This window comes from Lynx canadensis, chromosome C1, assembly GCF_007474595.2.
Source record: "Lynx canadensis isolate LIC74 chromosome C1, mLynCan4.pri.v2, whole genome shotgun sequence".
Lineage (NCBI taxonomy): Eukaryota > Metazoa > Chordata > Mammalia > Carnivora > Felidae > Lynx > Lynx canadensis.
This window is the reverse complement of record NC_044310.1, coordinates 166,662,861-166,680,625: the sequence shown is the minus strand read 5'-3', so window position 1 is coordinate 166,680,625 and position 17,765 is coordinate 166,662,861. Positions and strand designations below refer to the sequence as shown.

Here is a 17,765-nt window from a genome sequence, read left to right as displayed (position 1 = left end):
CAAATTCCTTTAGTTTTTCTCTTGGAAACTCTGTCTCTCCTTCTATTCCGAATGACAGCCTTGCTGGATAAAGCATTCTTGGCTACATATTTTTCCAGTTCAGCACATTGAATGTATCCTGCCACTCCTTTCTAGCCTGCCAAGTTTCTGTGAATAGGTCTGCTTCGAACCTAATCTGTCTTCCCTTATAAGTTAAGGACTTTTCTCCCCTTGCTGCTTTCATAATTCTTTTCTTGTCTGTATTTTGTGAATTTGATTTGACTATGATATGCCTTGGTGATGGTCAGTTTTTGTTGGATCTAATGAGAGTTCTCTCTGCTTCTTGGATTTTGATGTCTGTGTCCTTCCCCAGATTAGGAAAGTTTTTTGCTATGAATTGGTCACATAAACCTTCTGCCTCTTTTTCTCTCTTTGTCATCTTCTGGGACTTCTATGATTCAGATTCCTCTTTAATAAGTCACTGAGTTCTCTATGTCTTGTATTGTAATCTTTTGCCTTTGTTTCTCTCCTTTTTTCTGTTTCCTTATTGTCCATAACTTTACCTTCTGTAATGCTGATACTGCTCTGCTTCATCCATCCTTGCTGTCGTGGCATCCGTTCAAGATGGCATCTCAGTTATAGCATTTTTAATTTTGGCCTGACTAGATTTTTTTTTTTAATATCCACAGAAGGGGATTCTGTGGTGTCTTCTGTGCTGTTTTCAACCCCAGCTTGTATTCTTATTATCATGGTTCTAAATTCTTGTTCAGGCATTTTACTTACATCTGTGTTAAGTCCCGGTTGTCATTTCTTCCTCTTCTTTCTTTTGGCGTGAATCCCTTCATTTTTTCATTTGGGAGGAAGAAAGAAAATTAATGAAAATTTAGAAATTAAAAAAAAATCAAAGCTAGATCCTAGGTGTCTTTCAGTCTGCTTGTTGAAAGAAGCTTGATAGAATAGAGAAAAAAAGGGAAAGGAGAGAAAGAAAAAGTAAAAAATGTAAAAATTAAAAAATAAAATGAAATAGAACAAAAAAATTTTAGTTATAAAAAATAAAGTAAAAACATTTTTTCTCTCTATCCAAGAAAGAGCAAGAAAAGAAAGAAAAAACAATTTAAGCAAAAACAGAAGCAAGGAAAACGAGCAAATAAGTGAACCTGTGAACAGAATGAAACCCAAATGAAGTTACATCCAGTTTCCCCTAGAACTGTAACTATGAAGCACTCTATAGTTCATACATGGAGCAGGTGGAGTGACTTGTTCTGGTCTTCTAGGAAATGTGCTTGGAGGGCAGGGTGCAGTTGGGTGGGTCTTGGTGTATTGGCTCTGTTCTCCACTGGGTGACACTGCTTAGGCTACTGGGGTGGATCAGTGTGGTGCGCATGCTCGTGTGCACATGTGTGTGTGCAGGAGAGGTGGAAATGGCTTCACCCAGCTCCCTAGTCTCTGCCATAGGAACTTCGTGCCCTCACCAACCCACAATCAAGCACCCCTCCTTTGTCTCAGGCCTCCATCCACTCCCTGCCTCCACCCCATCCTTGTCCCAGCTGTCTGCCTGCCAAGCAGCACCTCCCTCCAGTGTTTTATCTCAGATGGGGTTGTGTTTCAAAACCTTACACTTCAGAGACCTCTGTGGCTTGGACGCCTGCCGACTCTCTGGTGGAGGGTCTTGCTGAGCAATGGCCAGGTGCCGGCTTGCCCCAGAAAAAGTTCATGCGATCGTGCAGTGACAGAGGTTCAGAGATTATGGCAAATCACAACACATAGCTGGCCCCAGGTTTCGCTGCACTATGGCATCTTTGTCCCAGTACCAGCAAATGTGGCTTCTCTGTGGGGTCCACTGGGACCTTTTCCTTTGGGGAGGCCATATGGCTTCTACCAAATACTTTCCAATCAGGGGAACCACTTCTCCGCATGTGGCACACGGACCTCTAAGGCTCTGCTGTCTGCTCCTGGGGATTTGCCGTACTTCCTCACCAGAGCACCACCAGGCACTGAACTCCAAGACTTCAGACTCTGTGCTCCACTGTTTATAGAATCCTGGTGGTATTGAAACCCTCTCTCCCTTCTCCCTGTCAGTGGTTTTGGGGAACAGATTACTTATTCAGTCTTCCTGTGAGTGTTTTCACTCTTTCTCTCTCCAGCTACTTTCAAGGGAATGCTTTTCTTGCAGGACCCCAATGCACCACACTTTCCCCCTTTTCTCTGTGTCTTCTGTCTGAGAAAACAGCTCCCTGCCCTCTACAGCTTTTCTCTCCCCCAGTTCACCTCTCTGCACTGCGTACCTGCTGAGTTCTGTGGCTCAAGTTATATAGGCTGTTGGGTTAATCCTCAGGTCAATTTCCTAGGTGTTCAAAATGGTTTGGTGCTGATCTAGCTGCATTTTAAGGACAAGATAAGCTCAGGGTCTCCATGCTGCTCTGCCATCTTTTTTTTTTTTAATCTTTGTTTTTTTTTTTAATGTTTGTTAATTTTAGAGAGAGTGCAAGGAGGGCGGGGGGGGGAGTCATGGAATCTGAAGCAGGCTCCAGAATCTGAGCCATCTTCGCAGAACCTGATGCGGGGCTCAAACTCACGAACCATGAGATCATGACCTGAGCTGAAGTCAGATGCTTAAGACTGAGCCGTGCAAGCGCCCCTGTTCTGCCATCTTAACTCCTACTCTCCGTTAACCTTTAAAATCACTGTATGGGGGCACCTGGGTGGCTCAGTTGGTTGAGCGTCCGACTTCAGCTCAGGTCATGATCTCATGGCTTGTGAGTTCGAGCCCGGCCTCAGGCTCTGTGCTGACAGCTCAGAGCCTGGAGCCTGCTTCAGATTCTGTGTCTCCCTCTCTCTCTGTTCCTCCCCTGCTCATGCGCTCGCGCTCTCTCTCTCTCTCTCAAAAATAAACATTCAAAAACATTTTTTTAAATAAAAAAAATAAAAACAAAATCACTGTATGGTTTAAAAAGTATTTTGTGTATGGTAGTATATAATTAAATTTATATGATAACCAATAAAATAGGTAAGATAGGTAATAGTGTCATCAGTGTTGTGTATAGAACAGGGTTTCTCAACTTTGCACTGTTGACACTTTGGGCCAGATAGATCTTTATTGTAGGGGCTATCCTGTGCATTGTAGGGTAATTTAGCAGCATCGCTGGTCTCTACCCACTAGATGCATTAGCATTGTGCCTCCTCAGTTATGGCAGCCAAAAGTGTCTCTGGATATTGGGAAATGTTCCCTATGAAGCAAAATAACCTCCCATTGAAAATCACTGCTATAAAGAAAGAAACTGGTTCTGAGAAATTAAGCGACTTAATGAAGATCATACCTTTTGTAAGGAAAAAAGACCTTGAGCCTGTCTTTCAAATCCAGTGTTTTTTTCACTACATCTGACTACATCACCTGTATAATAATTTTCAAAGGTTTCATAGTAGTAGTTTAAGCAACAAAACAATGTGACAAATAAGCAAAACCCAAGTTTTAGGTACAGGGCACAAGAGTAGACCACATTTAGACCAGTACCTGTTACCTAACTTAATTTAATGTCAGCTAATCTGCAGTATCTAATAGAAAACATCTTACATGTTCATTCAGTATGTATTGAGCACATACTATATATGTCACATATCATTCTATGTTCTTTGGTATATAACACTGTCTTATAATATAGAACTTAAATTTATATTGGGAAAGAGGGAGGAAAGCAGATAAGAAAAGGCTTTCAGGAAAGGCCTCTCTGAGGAGATCACATTTAATGAGAGACCTTATGAAGGAGTAATTCAGGCAAAAGGAAGTTCAGATCTAGGACACAAGTGAAACCCCGTAGGCAGGAGCTTACTTGCCATGGTAAAGGAATAATAGGTATGTCTGTGAACAAGGTAAGGAGCCACACAAAACCATGTTTCTAGAGGGAGTTCGGGCCAAAGCATGTTCACTTAGCCCATGAAAAGGAACTTGACATTTATTTTAAATGTTAACATGAAATCATTGGAGGGATTTTGTAGAAGAGAACTGATTTATGTTTTTAATTTTTTTTTTAATATTTATTTTTGAGAGAGATTGCGAGCAGGGGAGGTGCAGAGAGAAAGGGAGACAGAATCTGAAGCAGGCTTCAGGCTCTGAGCTGTCAGCACAAGAGTCTGATGCAGGGCATGAACCTATGAGCCTTGAGATTATGACTTGAGTTGACTGAGCCACCCAGGCACCCCTGATTTATGTTTTTAAAAGATCATTGGCTATCATATGGAGAATAGGGACAAGGGACAGACAACAAAATAGGAAAACAAGAGACTAAGAATGGAGGCAGTAGATGTGATGAGAAGTTGTCACATTCCTGAGATTGAGCCAGTAAGACTTGCTCTTGGAAGAATCAGGTGTTTGACCTTAGCACCTCTGAAGAAGGGGAAAACTGGGAAAGAAGCAGGTTGAGAGGCTTAGAACTAGTAGCTTTGGAGACAGATAGCTAGTAGGCAGTTGAATATCAGCATTGGATTCAGGGAAGGGGTTAAGATAAGAATATTAATGTGGGAATTACCAGCGCATGGAGGTTACTCAAAGACATGGGTAGGTGAGCTCATCCAAGCCCAAAGAGTACTGATTTAAAAAGAAAAGAGCCTTTGGAAAGCTGAGCCCCGGTCACCCTAAATTTAGAGGGCAAAAAAGCAGGAGGGCCAGCAGAGTAGCTGCTATGTCTCAGGGAACTAGAGAAAAAAGGCATTTCAAGGAGGAAGTGGTTGCCTTTGTCAAATGCAACTGAGGGGCCCAGTAAGATAAAGACTGAGAATTTGGTAAGAGCAGGAAGGACAAAATCCTGACCAGAATGGATTAAAAAGAGAATGGGAAATGAGAAGGTAGAGTGAGTGTAGAGTATTTATTTAAGGGATGGTCTTGGTCTTAAGGGTTTTGGGGTTTTTTTGTTGTTTTTAATTTAAGTTAATTTATATATAGTAAAATGCACCTGTCTTAAGTATATTTTGTTTTTAAATATAAGATACTGCATTTTATTTGTATGCTGGTAGAAATAATCCAGTTGGAAAGAGTGAGTTCATGATGGGAGAGAGAAGATAAGTGCAAGAGCAAGGCCTTATGTAGGCAAAAGAGGACAGAGGTAGCACGAGTGAAGGGGTTGGCTTAGATGCAGGGACTGTTTGTGTGCTATTTTAGTAGGGAGGGCAAAGCATAGGGCTGCAGAAGGAGGGAGGGTCATAGATTTGTTGGTAAGAAGATGGGAGAGTTCTCTAATTGCTTCCTAGTGAAATAAGAGGCTAGATTTTTAGAGTGAAGAGAGGGAAAGGGAGTGGGAATTGGAGTAAAGAAAACAAATAATTGGGAGAATGATAAAATGAATTGACTAGGGAAATGTAATTGGATTGCTGAAATTCTATTTGAGGTTATATATATTTGTATATTTTCATATAGAGAATGTGTATGTGTGTATTTTTTTTTAAATTTATCTTTATTTAAAAAGACAGCTGTTCACATAGTTGTTCTTATCCAGCTATGTTGCTACTCTGGTATAGGTATACAGTAGGCACAGAAACCCAGGTCTGAGGATTCTGCAGGGGAATCTGATGAAAGGAAGAGAGCAGGGCATGAGCATGGGTCTTGCCTTGGGAGATGGTTATATAGTCTCTGACCAAAGATAGACATGAGGACATGAGGCTCTTGAGTGCTGGAAAGTAAAACAAGCAGGCCACTGAATTGGCCAATCTCATGGGATTGTAGGAATGAGCATCCTAAAGGATGTTAATTGGAGTGTCAGGAGCTGGTGGTCAGAGAATGAGATTATTAAAGTTAAGATTTGGGGGCTGGATAGTAGTGTATGAAAATGATAAGAGTTTGCATCTGTTGGGGTAGGTGGCCAAAGTGGGGTGAGGATAGGATGGTTGGAAGTGAGGGAGAGAATCAGGGAAAGAGTTAAGAGTGCTGGGTGAATGTCTACGTGGTGGGAGCCCGTGGGAAGGCTGGCCCAGAGAGGGGCAGTGACCTTTGCCATGCTCCCTGGGTAATGGGAAGCATTGGAAGGATGTTGTCCGATAGCATGCATTGTAAAGGAGAAGTGGGTTTTGAGGGAAAGGGAGAAAAAGTGGTCGGGTAATACTTTTCTCTGAGGGTGGACAGGTTTTAGGTAGAACAAGAAAGGAAATGGAACATTCAGAGACCAGGATAAGGATATAGGATAGATACTGCTGTTGGCAGGAGTGAGCTCCAGGTTGGAATGGAAGGATTTGGGGGTTGGGGACTTCTCATCTTCACTTGAAGAAATTTTGCCTTCGAAAATTGTCGTATATGTTACTTAGTTTATCTAAAGGAATTATAAAATGTAATGTAGTTTTTCAGGAACCAATTTGATCCTTAATGTACTTTACAACATGTGTGTTACAGGAATGGTTTGCAGTGTATGTGGAACTTAATCAACAAATTGCAGCACTCTTAAATGCTGGGGATGAGGAAGATCTTGTGGAACTGAAGTCACTGCAGCAACAACTTAGTGATGTTTGCTACCGACAGGCCAGTCAGCTGGAATTTAGGCAGAATCTCTTACAAGCAGCTCTTGAATTTCATGGTGTTGCCCAAGATGTAAGTGTCTACTCTGATTGCTTTTCTTTTCTTCAAATGATCTGAACACTTATACTTATCTGCACATAATTTTTGCAGGTTTGCATGTCTCCTAATTATTTTTCTGGAACAATAGAATAATTTGCTTGTGGAGAGATGATAAAAGTCTTTTTTTTTTTTAATTTTCATTTTTAAGTCATTTTGCATGCACATAAACCTGTTTTGTCTAGTCTTCCAACCTAGTTGATATATTTATTTTGATTGTTTCTCTGTTTATGCTTTATAACTTAGATTGAAATGGAAGTTGCAGTACTTTTTTTTACATTCTGCTGACCTGGATATAAATCTTTGTCTTCTTGGTGCATGCATCTATGTGTTCTGTCTTTCAGATAACATGTATTCTAATTATTCGTCCTTGTCTTTTAACAGCATAGTCTTTTTTCAAGTGTAATTGTGATAACCTCATTAGACATAAACCTCATTAATCATTAAACACTTTAGATGCTGATTACATCAGGGTTATCTCTTTGGTGTCCCTCTGCTTTAGTTGTCTCAGCAGTTGGATGGCTTATTAGGGATGTTGTGCGTAGATGTAGCACCAGCTGATGGAGCATCGATTCAGCAGACTTTAAAACTGCTTGAAGAGAAGCTGAAAAGTGTTGGTAAGCAGATTTTAAAAATGCTGAAACATAAGGGTTCTTTTTTTAGAAATATCATTACTATCGTTAGACAAGTCAACTTATACTGAACTAATTAGAATTATTTATAGGGAACATAGGAAAAATTAGTATAAAATAGGTTTTATTCCCTTGAAGGGTGTAATACATGGTAAAATTTTTATTTTTCATTGATGGCCAATCACCCTTCCTTCATTGGGCCTTTAGCCTTTCTTCTTTACCCAGCTATATCTACAGGTGCTATGTCTTGCATATCCTATGAACAGTTATTTGTAGTGCATGCATAAACTGTAATTAGCTGTGAAGTGTTCTGTGGTAAACCTTGTATGCCCCAAACTGTGTTTTATGCAATGATTTTTGTTGTTGCTATATCCTAACCTTGTGAATACATAGTCGGTTTGGTTCTGTGCATTTGTTTCTCCAAACTGGGAATATTGCCAAGGTTACCTACTCTCCCAAGGGGAGGATGGTCCCGTTTCACTTGACACCAAGGCCTTTTAACATTTTACTACAGTAGGAAGGAAACACAGTGAATTTCCCTAGGTCATGATGGAGAGAAGATAGTAGATGTGCGAATGGGAAGGGAGGGTTATATTGAGGGGGATAGGATGGCAAAGGGGAATGGAGGCAAGGAAGCAGAAACCTGAGACAGAGATTTAGTTGAAAATGATGACATACCATTGAACCAGATTAATTAGTGAAAAGGATTTGAGGGAATGGGTTTGAAAAATCATGTTTGTATGGGCATTTTACTTGTTTGCAGTCTTTGTTATTTTAACACATGATAGGCATAATGCATATTTTGTATCTAATATGCCCAATGCACTTCATTTCAAAGTGTCAGAAGCTTTCTGGAATCATATTTTTCCTTTAAAAAAGAAAAAAAAAAAAAAGAATTCCTCTATGCTTGTCTAGTTTGGAGTACTGTAAATCTACCCTAAATGTTGCTTCTTGTTTGGTATAAGCTGGACGATGCCTGTACTCAAAACATTCAGCATCCTTTTTTCACAGTGATCATACATTGCTTGAATGCTTTGAAGTCTTGTAACTCTTCTACATTTTTTTGAACAAAATGTTTGCTGTTTTCTCCTAAAAATTGGACTACGTAAAAGCAAAAAGGAAACAAATTGAAAAATCTTACTATAACCAAGATAGAAATTCTCACACTTACTTCCTGCTTTCAATTTTGAGAAATAATTGGAAATTCTCTTTGTGGAGAATTTGGCATGAGAAGGAGCTCCAATTTGAACCACTATTAAAAGGGGTTTATTGCTTGAAGTATTCAGAGACCTCCACCCCAAGGTAGTTTAATGGACAAAGCTGTTCCACTTGGAATCCAAGTACAATTGAGAGGATTTACTTGAGGGAGGGAAAGTGCCTCTTTTGTTTAAGAGATTAAATCTAGGAACTTTTTTTTAGATGTAGGATTACAAGGTTTGCGTGAAAAAGGTCAAGGACTTCTGGATCAGATCTCCAATCAGGCATCCTGGGCCTATGGAAAGGATGTCACCATTGAAAATAAAGAAAATGTGGACCACATACAAGGAGTGATGGAAGATATGCAGCTTAGGAAACAAAGGCAAAGTTTGACTATTAATGTTAATTTTTGCTAAAATAACATAATATTAAAATAACTGATATAATTTATATTTTCCATACAGAGTATAGGGTCTCACCTGTGATATAGTAGGCATGTGTTAGGTTTTGGTGAATGGAATTATTCTGTGTAATTGTACTAACAACAACAGTTTGTTCAATTAATGCTACCTTTTCCCTTTTTACCCACTGGTGAAATTTCACTTACACCCAAGTACTTCACATTCCATATCTTCATGGTAGCCTGTGACTCTTCTGTCCTTTAAGAAAACCCTTTTTGGAGGGGTGCCTGGGTGATGCAGTCGGTTAAGCATCTGACTTCGGCTCAGGTAATGATCTCACGGCTCGTGAGTTCAAGCCCCACGTTGGGCTCTGTGCTGACAGCTTGGAGCCTGGAGCCTGCTTTGGATTCTGTGTCTGCCTCTCTCTGCCCCTCTCCTGCTTGTGCTCTGTCTCTGAAAAATGGATAAATGTTAACAATATTAAAAAAGAAAAGAAAATCCTTTTTGGAGAACTTGGCTCTTTTCCATTTTCATTTAGTTTAGAGATGCTCTTAAGTGTGTCATCTGCATTGATCAACTTCTTCGTTTGAACTGAGTCACAAATTGTCACACATCCATTGTACTCATTTGCTGTGAAAGAATAGACAATAGATTCTGGGTAAGAGGCTATTTAGTTTTCTTTGATATACAGCGAGGAATTTTTTTTAATTTTTTAATTTATTTTATTTTATTTATTTATTTTTTTAATATATGAAGTTTATTGTCAAATTGGTTTCCATACAACACCCAGTGCTCATCCCAAAAGGTGCCCTCCTCAATACCCATCACTCACCCTCCCCTCCCTCCCACCCCCATCAACCCTCAGTTTGTTCTCAGTTATACAGCGAGGAATTTAAAGGATTCTTTGAAAATTCAATTTGCAGTAGTAACTGGAGAGCATTACAAAGTAGAAGGTTAAATTAATATATGAAAGTATATACAGTGTAGCATGGTTGTATGAAATGTTGGCACACTTAGAAATTTTAACATCATCAGTAAAACCTCACAGAACACATCACTACATCACGCAGAAAATATGCATTAGGCAGAAATTCCTTCTAGCCTAGTATCTGCAAACTTACCATTTCATTATTTATTCTAATCACAAAGTAACTCTGTTCTTACTAAAGCCAACTACCTCATGTTTTGCCCTTCCACTCTCATTCTCTACTCTGATCTCTGCCTCTCATTTAAATCCTTAAATCTCTCCTATTAAGAAAAAAATTATACACATGCATATACTGTCCTCTTCAACCGCTTCATTGTCATCTAGCCCTAGAGTTCTCCTTGTTGAAAGCTTAGTCATTTGAAGGTCTAATCTGCACTCATGCTACTTTCTCACTGACTGTCATTTACTTTTTAGCCCTCCCCAGTCTGACTGCTACCCTCACCATTTCACTGAACTTCTTCTCATTGATGTCACCAGTGACTTTGTAATTGCCGTATTGAATAAATGCCTGATCTGGCTCAAAATCCAGGGAATATTTTTGGTCTTAATGTAGCTTGATCACACTGAATAGCATTGGACACCACTGACTTACTTTCTTCTTGAAACACTCTGACAACTTTGTCTTCTTTTGAAAACACCCTCATCCTGGCACTCTGTCTTCTCAGTTTTCTTCGCTGATTTCTTGTTCTGTCACTAATTTCACTGCTTTCAGGGTTTGAGGCCAAATCCTCTTCTCATTCTGTGTGTTCTCCCTGGACAGTCTTACTACTTTAATGACTTTATGTGATTGTAACTAAGTATTTATGGTTCTGACCCCACCCCTGCCCTTGCTTTAGACCTGTAATCCCACTTGCCTACTTAGTATCCCAGGTATTTTCCCCCATACATTCCTCAGACCTAGTATGTTCAGATAATGTACTCTTCTCTTTTAATTTTCCAGGTAAAGTTACCATCAGCTACCAAATTTAGGATTTATCCTAAAATCCATACTCTTCCTCATCTCTTATAGCCTAGTTAAATGTCTTAAGTTCTACTTTCTCTGAATCCTGAATGTTTTCTACTTAAGATCTTCTCTCTTATCTGCCTCTGGCCTTGTTCTTCTCTAGTCTGTTGTACGTGACAGTAAATCTTTGTAAAGTGCATATCTAATCATAAAACCCCACTCAGTGACTTCCTTTTTTCTCACATGAAGTTCTGTCTCCTTGAAATAGTGTGGGAGACCCTTCATAATTAAATCCTGCATAATCTTATTTCCTGCAACTTTCTCATATAAACACAGTTGTTTTTACTTTCCTGAATGCACTGTGCTGTTTCATGAATCTGTGACTTAGAATACTTCTTTCTTCATTTTCTGGCTGATGGACTCCTGCTTATTCTTCATGACTCAGGGATACTTATTTTTGGAAGGCTTTTTTTTTTTAGATTTCTAAGGCATGTTTGGTCACTTGTTCCTCCCTCTCCCATAGAACTCTTTACGTAGCTCCACAGTAGCACTTACCATATTGTTTCTTTAGAAGTCCACCTCCCCAAATGCGACCAACTTAATAGTTTAGACCATGTCTTACATTTTCCAGGCACATTATCCAAGACCTGAAAGCGTGTATTAAGTATATCTGTGATAGCGTTTTCATCATTACAGTGCCTTACATTGTCGTTTAGCTTCAGATTTTAAACAATTCTTACCATAATCACTTCCTTTTAGTCCCTTGTAGAGTTTCCTTTAACTAAGGTCATTTTCGCAATATGGGCTTTCATAAAGGAGGTCCTTATAAAAAATAGCCTTGTGACCATGGTTTCTGTATTGTTATTCAGCTTGCTGGAGAACATTGACTGTAGCAGAGCCCAGTGCCTCCTGGGTAACTGGTTATTGGTGTTTGGCATTGTAGTGAATTTGAATTCTCCCTTCTGTCTAAATTAACATAGAATTGCATGAGTATGAAGGGAATGGATCAGAGCTGAGTTAGGTCAAGTCACCTTGAAAGCTTAATCTGTATATTAGGTAGGGCAAACCACACTAAAATTTAAAAATACTTAGGGCACCTGGGTGGCTCAGTCCGTTAAGCATCCGACTTCGGCTCAGATAATGATCTTGCAGTTTGTGAGTTTGAGCCCCACATCGGGCCCTGTGCTGAGAGCTCAGAGCCTGGAGCCTGCTTCAGATTTCTACATTTCCCTCTCTCTCTCTGCCCCTCCACCATGCAAGCTCTCTCTTTCTCTCAAAAATAAATATTAAAATAAATAAGTAAATAAAATGTAAAAATACTCTGAATTGTATTTCTCTACACCCAGAGATCAATACAGCTTTATTTCTTCTTTGGAAAACAGATGGGAGTGTTTTTTGTTTTGTTTTGTTTTTTATTTAGAATTAGATAGGTAATATAATGGGTAATATAATGAAAAATGTTAATATTTTTGTCTTATTTCATTGGAGCATCATCTTCAAAATTAGTATTTGAGAAGGTTTACACTTTTTTTGAAGTTTTTAAATTTATTTTGTGGGAGGTGGGGGAGAGAGAGAGAGAGATCATGAGTCAGGGAGGGGCAGAGAGAGAGGGAGAGAGAATCCCAAGCAGGTTCTACGCTGTCAGTGCAGAGTCCGATGTAGGGCTCAAACTCACAAACCATGAGACCATGTATGACCTGAGCAGAAATCAAGAATCAGACCCTCAACCGACTGAGCCACCCAGGCACCCTGACAAACTTTAAATCTTATCTTTGAGGCTTGTTTAATGCTAACTGGCAGTGGAGATTTCTTTGGATTTTAGTATACCACTGTGTTTGTGCTTTGCTTCAGTATTTTGCAGAATCCATTCTATCCTCGAGAGTGTGTGATTCGGTATCGTTCAGGTGTCTTGAGGGTTTTGAAGTATTTTGATGTAACATAGATATCCTTAAAATTCTTACAAATCAGTACAGAATAGTTGAAGTCTCCATGGTGTGGAAGATTAAGTATTTTAATATACTATAAAATATGTGTGCCAGATGGTGATGTTATAATAGTTATTAATGAAACTGAAATGATGTCTTAAATTTATGTTTGGGTTTATTAGATGTGAAGACATGGTAGATGTGCGAAGGTTAAAGATGCTTCAGATGGTGCAGTTGTTTAAATGTGAAGAAGATGCTGCCCAGGTAAAGATCAATCAGGCACATGATGTAGTTGTCTTCTCTTAAAATATTGATTTCACCTATTAAAAAAGTGTATTTTTCATGGTCCAAGAAAGTAAATGCATTAAGTCAAGTTCTAGCTTATCTTGTTAAAATAATAAAGTGGTTTTTTTTCTTTTCAGTTACCGTACTGGTCTTATTTGGCTTATCTTCTCAATGAAATTCTCCATTTAGCTAGAAATTGGGATTATTTATTATTATTACTGTTGACTTTCTTGTGAGTTATTACATGCCAGGATTAAGGCTGGTGTAGCACGTTGCTTTTTAACCTGCAAGAGGGTTTTTTTCAACTAGATAAACAATGTCATCTCTGTGTAGATAGCATCACAGAACATGTAAGATCTATATTACATAAACTCATGATCTTCTAATAATACAAATCATAGGATATTGATTTTATTTTTTATTTTTTAAATGTTTATTTATTTATCTATCTATTTATTTATTTATTTTTGAGAAAGAGAGCAAGAGGGAGAGAGAGAATCCCAAGCAGGCTCTGTGTTGTCAGACGCAAAACCTGACGTGGGACTTGATCTTATGACCTGTGAGATCATGATCTGAGCCGAAATCAAAAGCTGGATACTTAATTTACTGAGCCACCTAGGCACCCCCACATGATACTAAAAGAATGCTTCTCTTGGGGCACCTGGTTGGCTTAGTTGGTTGAGCATCCAACTTCAGCTCAGGTCATGATCTCATGGTTCATGACTTCAAGCCCTACAGTTGGGCTCACTGTTGTCAACACAGAGCCCGCTTTGGATCTTCTGTCCCCCTCTTTCCGCCCCCCCCCCCATGCCCCCTCTTGTGCTTTCTCAAAAATAAACACTTTTTTAAAAAATAAAAGAGTGCTTCTTTTTAATACATCTTGTTAGATTTTACAGATTTTGACGGGGAGGAGAGGTCATTAATTCATGTAGCTTGGCATTGAATGAAATGAGCTATTAAGAAGTTAGGTTATAACTAGTGGGTTAATTAATCACATGGTAGTAATTTTTCTTTTTATAAATACGTTTTGATATAATAAGAGTTATGAATCGAGCTTCACTGTTCTTTATTTTTATTTAGGCAGTAGAATGGCTAAGTGACTTCTGGATGCCCTGCTTAAGACCCACATCAGATTGGGTGATGATGCTCAGGAAACAAAAGTTTTACTGGAAAAGCATAGAAAATTTGTGATGTTGCACAGGTGCAGAAACTGGTTATCTTCCTTTTCTACAAGCTCAGTGTTTGAATAGCTTTCTGCATGATTATAATGTAACTTAACCCTCCAAGTCCAAGAAGGTTAGTCATGTTATTTCAGAAATATCACAGAACTAAGAAAAGTGTCAGCTGGTACATCAAAACTAGCCTGCATAAACTTGAGAGGGTTTATGTTCTCCTGAATACAGGTTCTGTATATGCTCCCTCTGATTTATATGTTATATGAATGCTGTTATATACTATGTCATTATATATACTGTGTTATATACTATGCCATTTTTAGGCAATCCAACTGCTCACTCACTAAAGTTAATAAGAAATATGTGTTAATATCAGTAAAGTAGAAGTCCCAGTTTTTCGTCTCCTCAGTATTAGTATAACAACACAAACTCTGTGTGTGTGTGTGTGTGTGTGTGTGTGTGAGAGAGAGAGAGAGAGAGAGAGAGAGAAAAGTATCTTAATTTATTTTCCCTAATAATTGAGCTCTCAGTGAACAGTTGTGGTTTCCTGTGTGGGATATAAAGTGCCCTATAAAGCGTCCATTTTCACCCACTTGTTGGTTAGTGAATGAGCAGACATTCTTTTTGGCCAGTGGAATCAAGTAGACTGAGATGGGGAAAACAGAGTAAGAGAATAAAACCTAACAAGAAGTTTACTAAAAGTATTGCTTTCCTATCTTTATTATGCATGCAGTTAATTTATAGTATTAAGTGCCAGTGGAGTCATTCCGCATTGATTTCTGGTAGTGTTACTCATTTGCAACCACAGTCCTCCTGTACACTTTTCCATCTCTCTTTTCAGAATTCTTTTATTGTAATTTCATGTATACTTTTTTTTTGTTTGTTTTTAGAGCACTTACGACTATGGAAGACAGTTGCTACAGGCTACAGTTGTGTTGTGCCAATCTCTGCGCTGCACGTCTCGATCATCTGGGGACACACTTCCTCGACTGAACAGAGTATGGAAACAGTTTACGATAGCGTCTGAAGAGAGAGTACATAGGCTGGAGATGGCGATTGCCTTTCACTCAAATGCCGAAAAGGTTTGCTTTTTTAAAAAATGTAGTCTCAGTGGTATTTATTGCCTGTCTTTAAATATATTACTTTTAATATTATAATTATGTAGTTAGCTTGGTTTTTTTTCTTATTGCAACTCCTATTAATCCTATGTTTAAAGTTTGTTTAGATGTAATGTATTCTTAGAGAGTTCAGATGAAATCCTCTTAGTAATCCATACTAGTGCTGGCATACTGTGCTTGGAGAAATCCAAAACCATCCAGGAGTCCTCTCTCAACAGTGCTTCTCTTCTCTCCAGACCTGGCACCCAGAATGTGCTCTCTATATTTAGGGTGGCATGACTCCCATCTCTTTCGTTACGCAAGGAAAGGAAACTTTGCCTCTGCATCTACTACTAATTGTCATAACATTTTTAAAAGAGCACTTAGTAATTTATAATGTTTACACTAGAGACTCCCCAACTCAAAGAGAGTAAGGATAAAAATAAACTTTTTTTCATGTGTTATATTTAAAGATTTCATTCTGGAATTTATTATTTAATGAATTCATTAGTCCCAGAAACCAAAAATGAAATGTGTAGTGTTATTTTGGGCAGATTTTCAGCAGAGCCCTTTTCGGAACTCTGCGCAGAGAAAATTTATAGCACCCCAACCAACCCTTACATTTCTCCTCTGAGGAGGAGCTTCGTATGTAGTTAACTTGTTGTGATCTCCCACATTGAAAGTTTATGTGTGGGGAATGTTCAATATAATGAAATATGAGAACCTAAATGTAAGTGTGATAGTCTAGTCTATAAAATAGAAAGAGATATTATCAGGAATTAGATAGTTTCTGTCTTGTTATGCAGTACAATCTGTTGGGAAGTGTTCATAGTTAACTCTCCCTGAGCTGGTCACTGAACTCCACAGGTCAGTATTTTGGTTTAAAATAGGCCTAATGATGATAAATGTGAAAGTATACATAAAATGGCTTAATTTGTTTATCTACTGATTGTTTTAAAATTGAAAAGTTTTTTTTTTTTTTTAAATTTTTTTTTTTTTTAATGTTTATTTATTTTTGGACAGAGAGAGACAGAGCATGAACGGGGGAGGGGCAGAGAGAGAGGGAGACACAGAATCGGAAACAGGCTCCAGGCTCCGAGCCATCAGCCCAGAGCCTGACGCGGGGCTCGAACTCACGGACCGCGAGATCGTGACCTGGCTGAAATCGGACGCTTAACCGACTGCGCCACCCAGGCGCCCCAATGAAAAGTTTTTATTGAAGTATATTAACATAGAAAAGTACACAGATCATAAATGTTCAGTGAATTTGTTGAATTCAGTCTGTTCGATGAATTTTCACAAAGAGAACATGACTGTGTGATCAGCTCAGTATTCAAACAACAGAACATTACCAGTACCCCAGAAGCTCTCCCACCCTCTTTTAGTCACATTGCTCGTTCTGTCCCTCCCTCCTATCTAAGAGGCCCAATTCCTAACACTACTGATAGCTTTTTTTAAAAATTAATTAATTAATTAATTAATTAATTAATTGCAATTCAAGTTAGTTAACATACAGTGTAGTATTGGTTTCAGGAGTAGAACCCAGTGATTCATCTCTTACGTATAAACCAGTGCTTATCCCAACAAGTGACCTCCTTAATACCATTGCCCATTTAGCCCTTCCCCCCACCCTCAATTTGGGAAAGAGGGAGTGGAGAGCAGGTAAGACAAGTCTTCCAGGAAGGCCTCTCTGAGGAGATCACATTTAATCAGAGACCTTGAAATGATATGAAGGGGTAATTCAGGCCAAAGGAAGTTCATCAACCCTTAGTTCTGTATTTATGAGTCTTTTATGGTTTGCTTTTCTCTCTGTTTTTATCTTATTTTCCTTCCCTTCCCTACATTCATCTGTGTGTTTCTTAAGTTCTACATATGATACTGTTTTTAAAATGTATCTGTGAGGCCACTCTGGAATACAGTATGAAGATTCTTCAAAAAGTTAAAAAATAGAACTACCCCTATGATCCAGCAATTGTACAACTAGCTATTTACCCGGAGAATTTAAAAACACTTATCCAAAGGGATACATACACCCTGATATTTATAGCAGCATTATCTACAATAGCCAAACTATGGAAGTAGTCCAAGCGTCCATCCATAGATGAACGGATAAAGAAGGCATGGCATATCTACACAATGGAATATTACTCAATCATAAAGAAGAACGAAATCTTGCCATTTGTAACCACATGGATGGAGTTAGAGAGTTTAATGCTAAGCGAAATAAGAGAAAGACAGATACCATATGATTTCATTCATATGTGGAATTTAGGAAACAAAATAATGAGGAAAGGGGAAAAAAAAAGGAGAGAGAGGCAAACCAAGAAACAGACTCTTAACTATAGAGAACAAACTGAAGGTTACTGGAAGGGAGGTAGGTAGGGGATTAAACAGGTGATGGGGATTAAGGAATGCACTTGTGATGAGCACAGGGTATTATATGGAAGGGTTGAATCACTATATTGTACACCTGAAACTAATGTTACAGTGTATGTTAACTAATTGGAATTTAAATAAACACTTTAAAAAATAAAATGTTTCTGCAAGGACA

At 38.6% G+C, this 17,765-nt stretch overlaps 1 protein-coding gene across 1 annotated transcript in view; it reads left to right on the top strand.

The window, feature by feature from the left end:
* Window positions 1–17,765, top strand: part of SESTD1 (SEC14 and spectrin domain containing 1) — a 116,615-nt gene that overhangs the window by 93,809 nt on the left and 5,041 nt on the right. Inside the window, 7 exon segments of the mRNA XM_030325266.2 lie at window positions 6,353–6,547; window positions 7,074–7,188; window positions 8,623–8,782; window positions 12,840–12,921; window positions 14,023–14,038; window positions 14,041–14,143; window positions 15,010–15,199. Of these exon segments, the coding sequence (XP_030181126.1) occupies window positions 6,353–6,547; window positions 7,074–7,188; window positions 8,623–8,782; window positions 12,840–12,921; window positions 14,023–14,038; window positions 14,041–14,143; window positions 15,010–15,199 (861 nt within the window).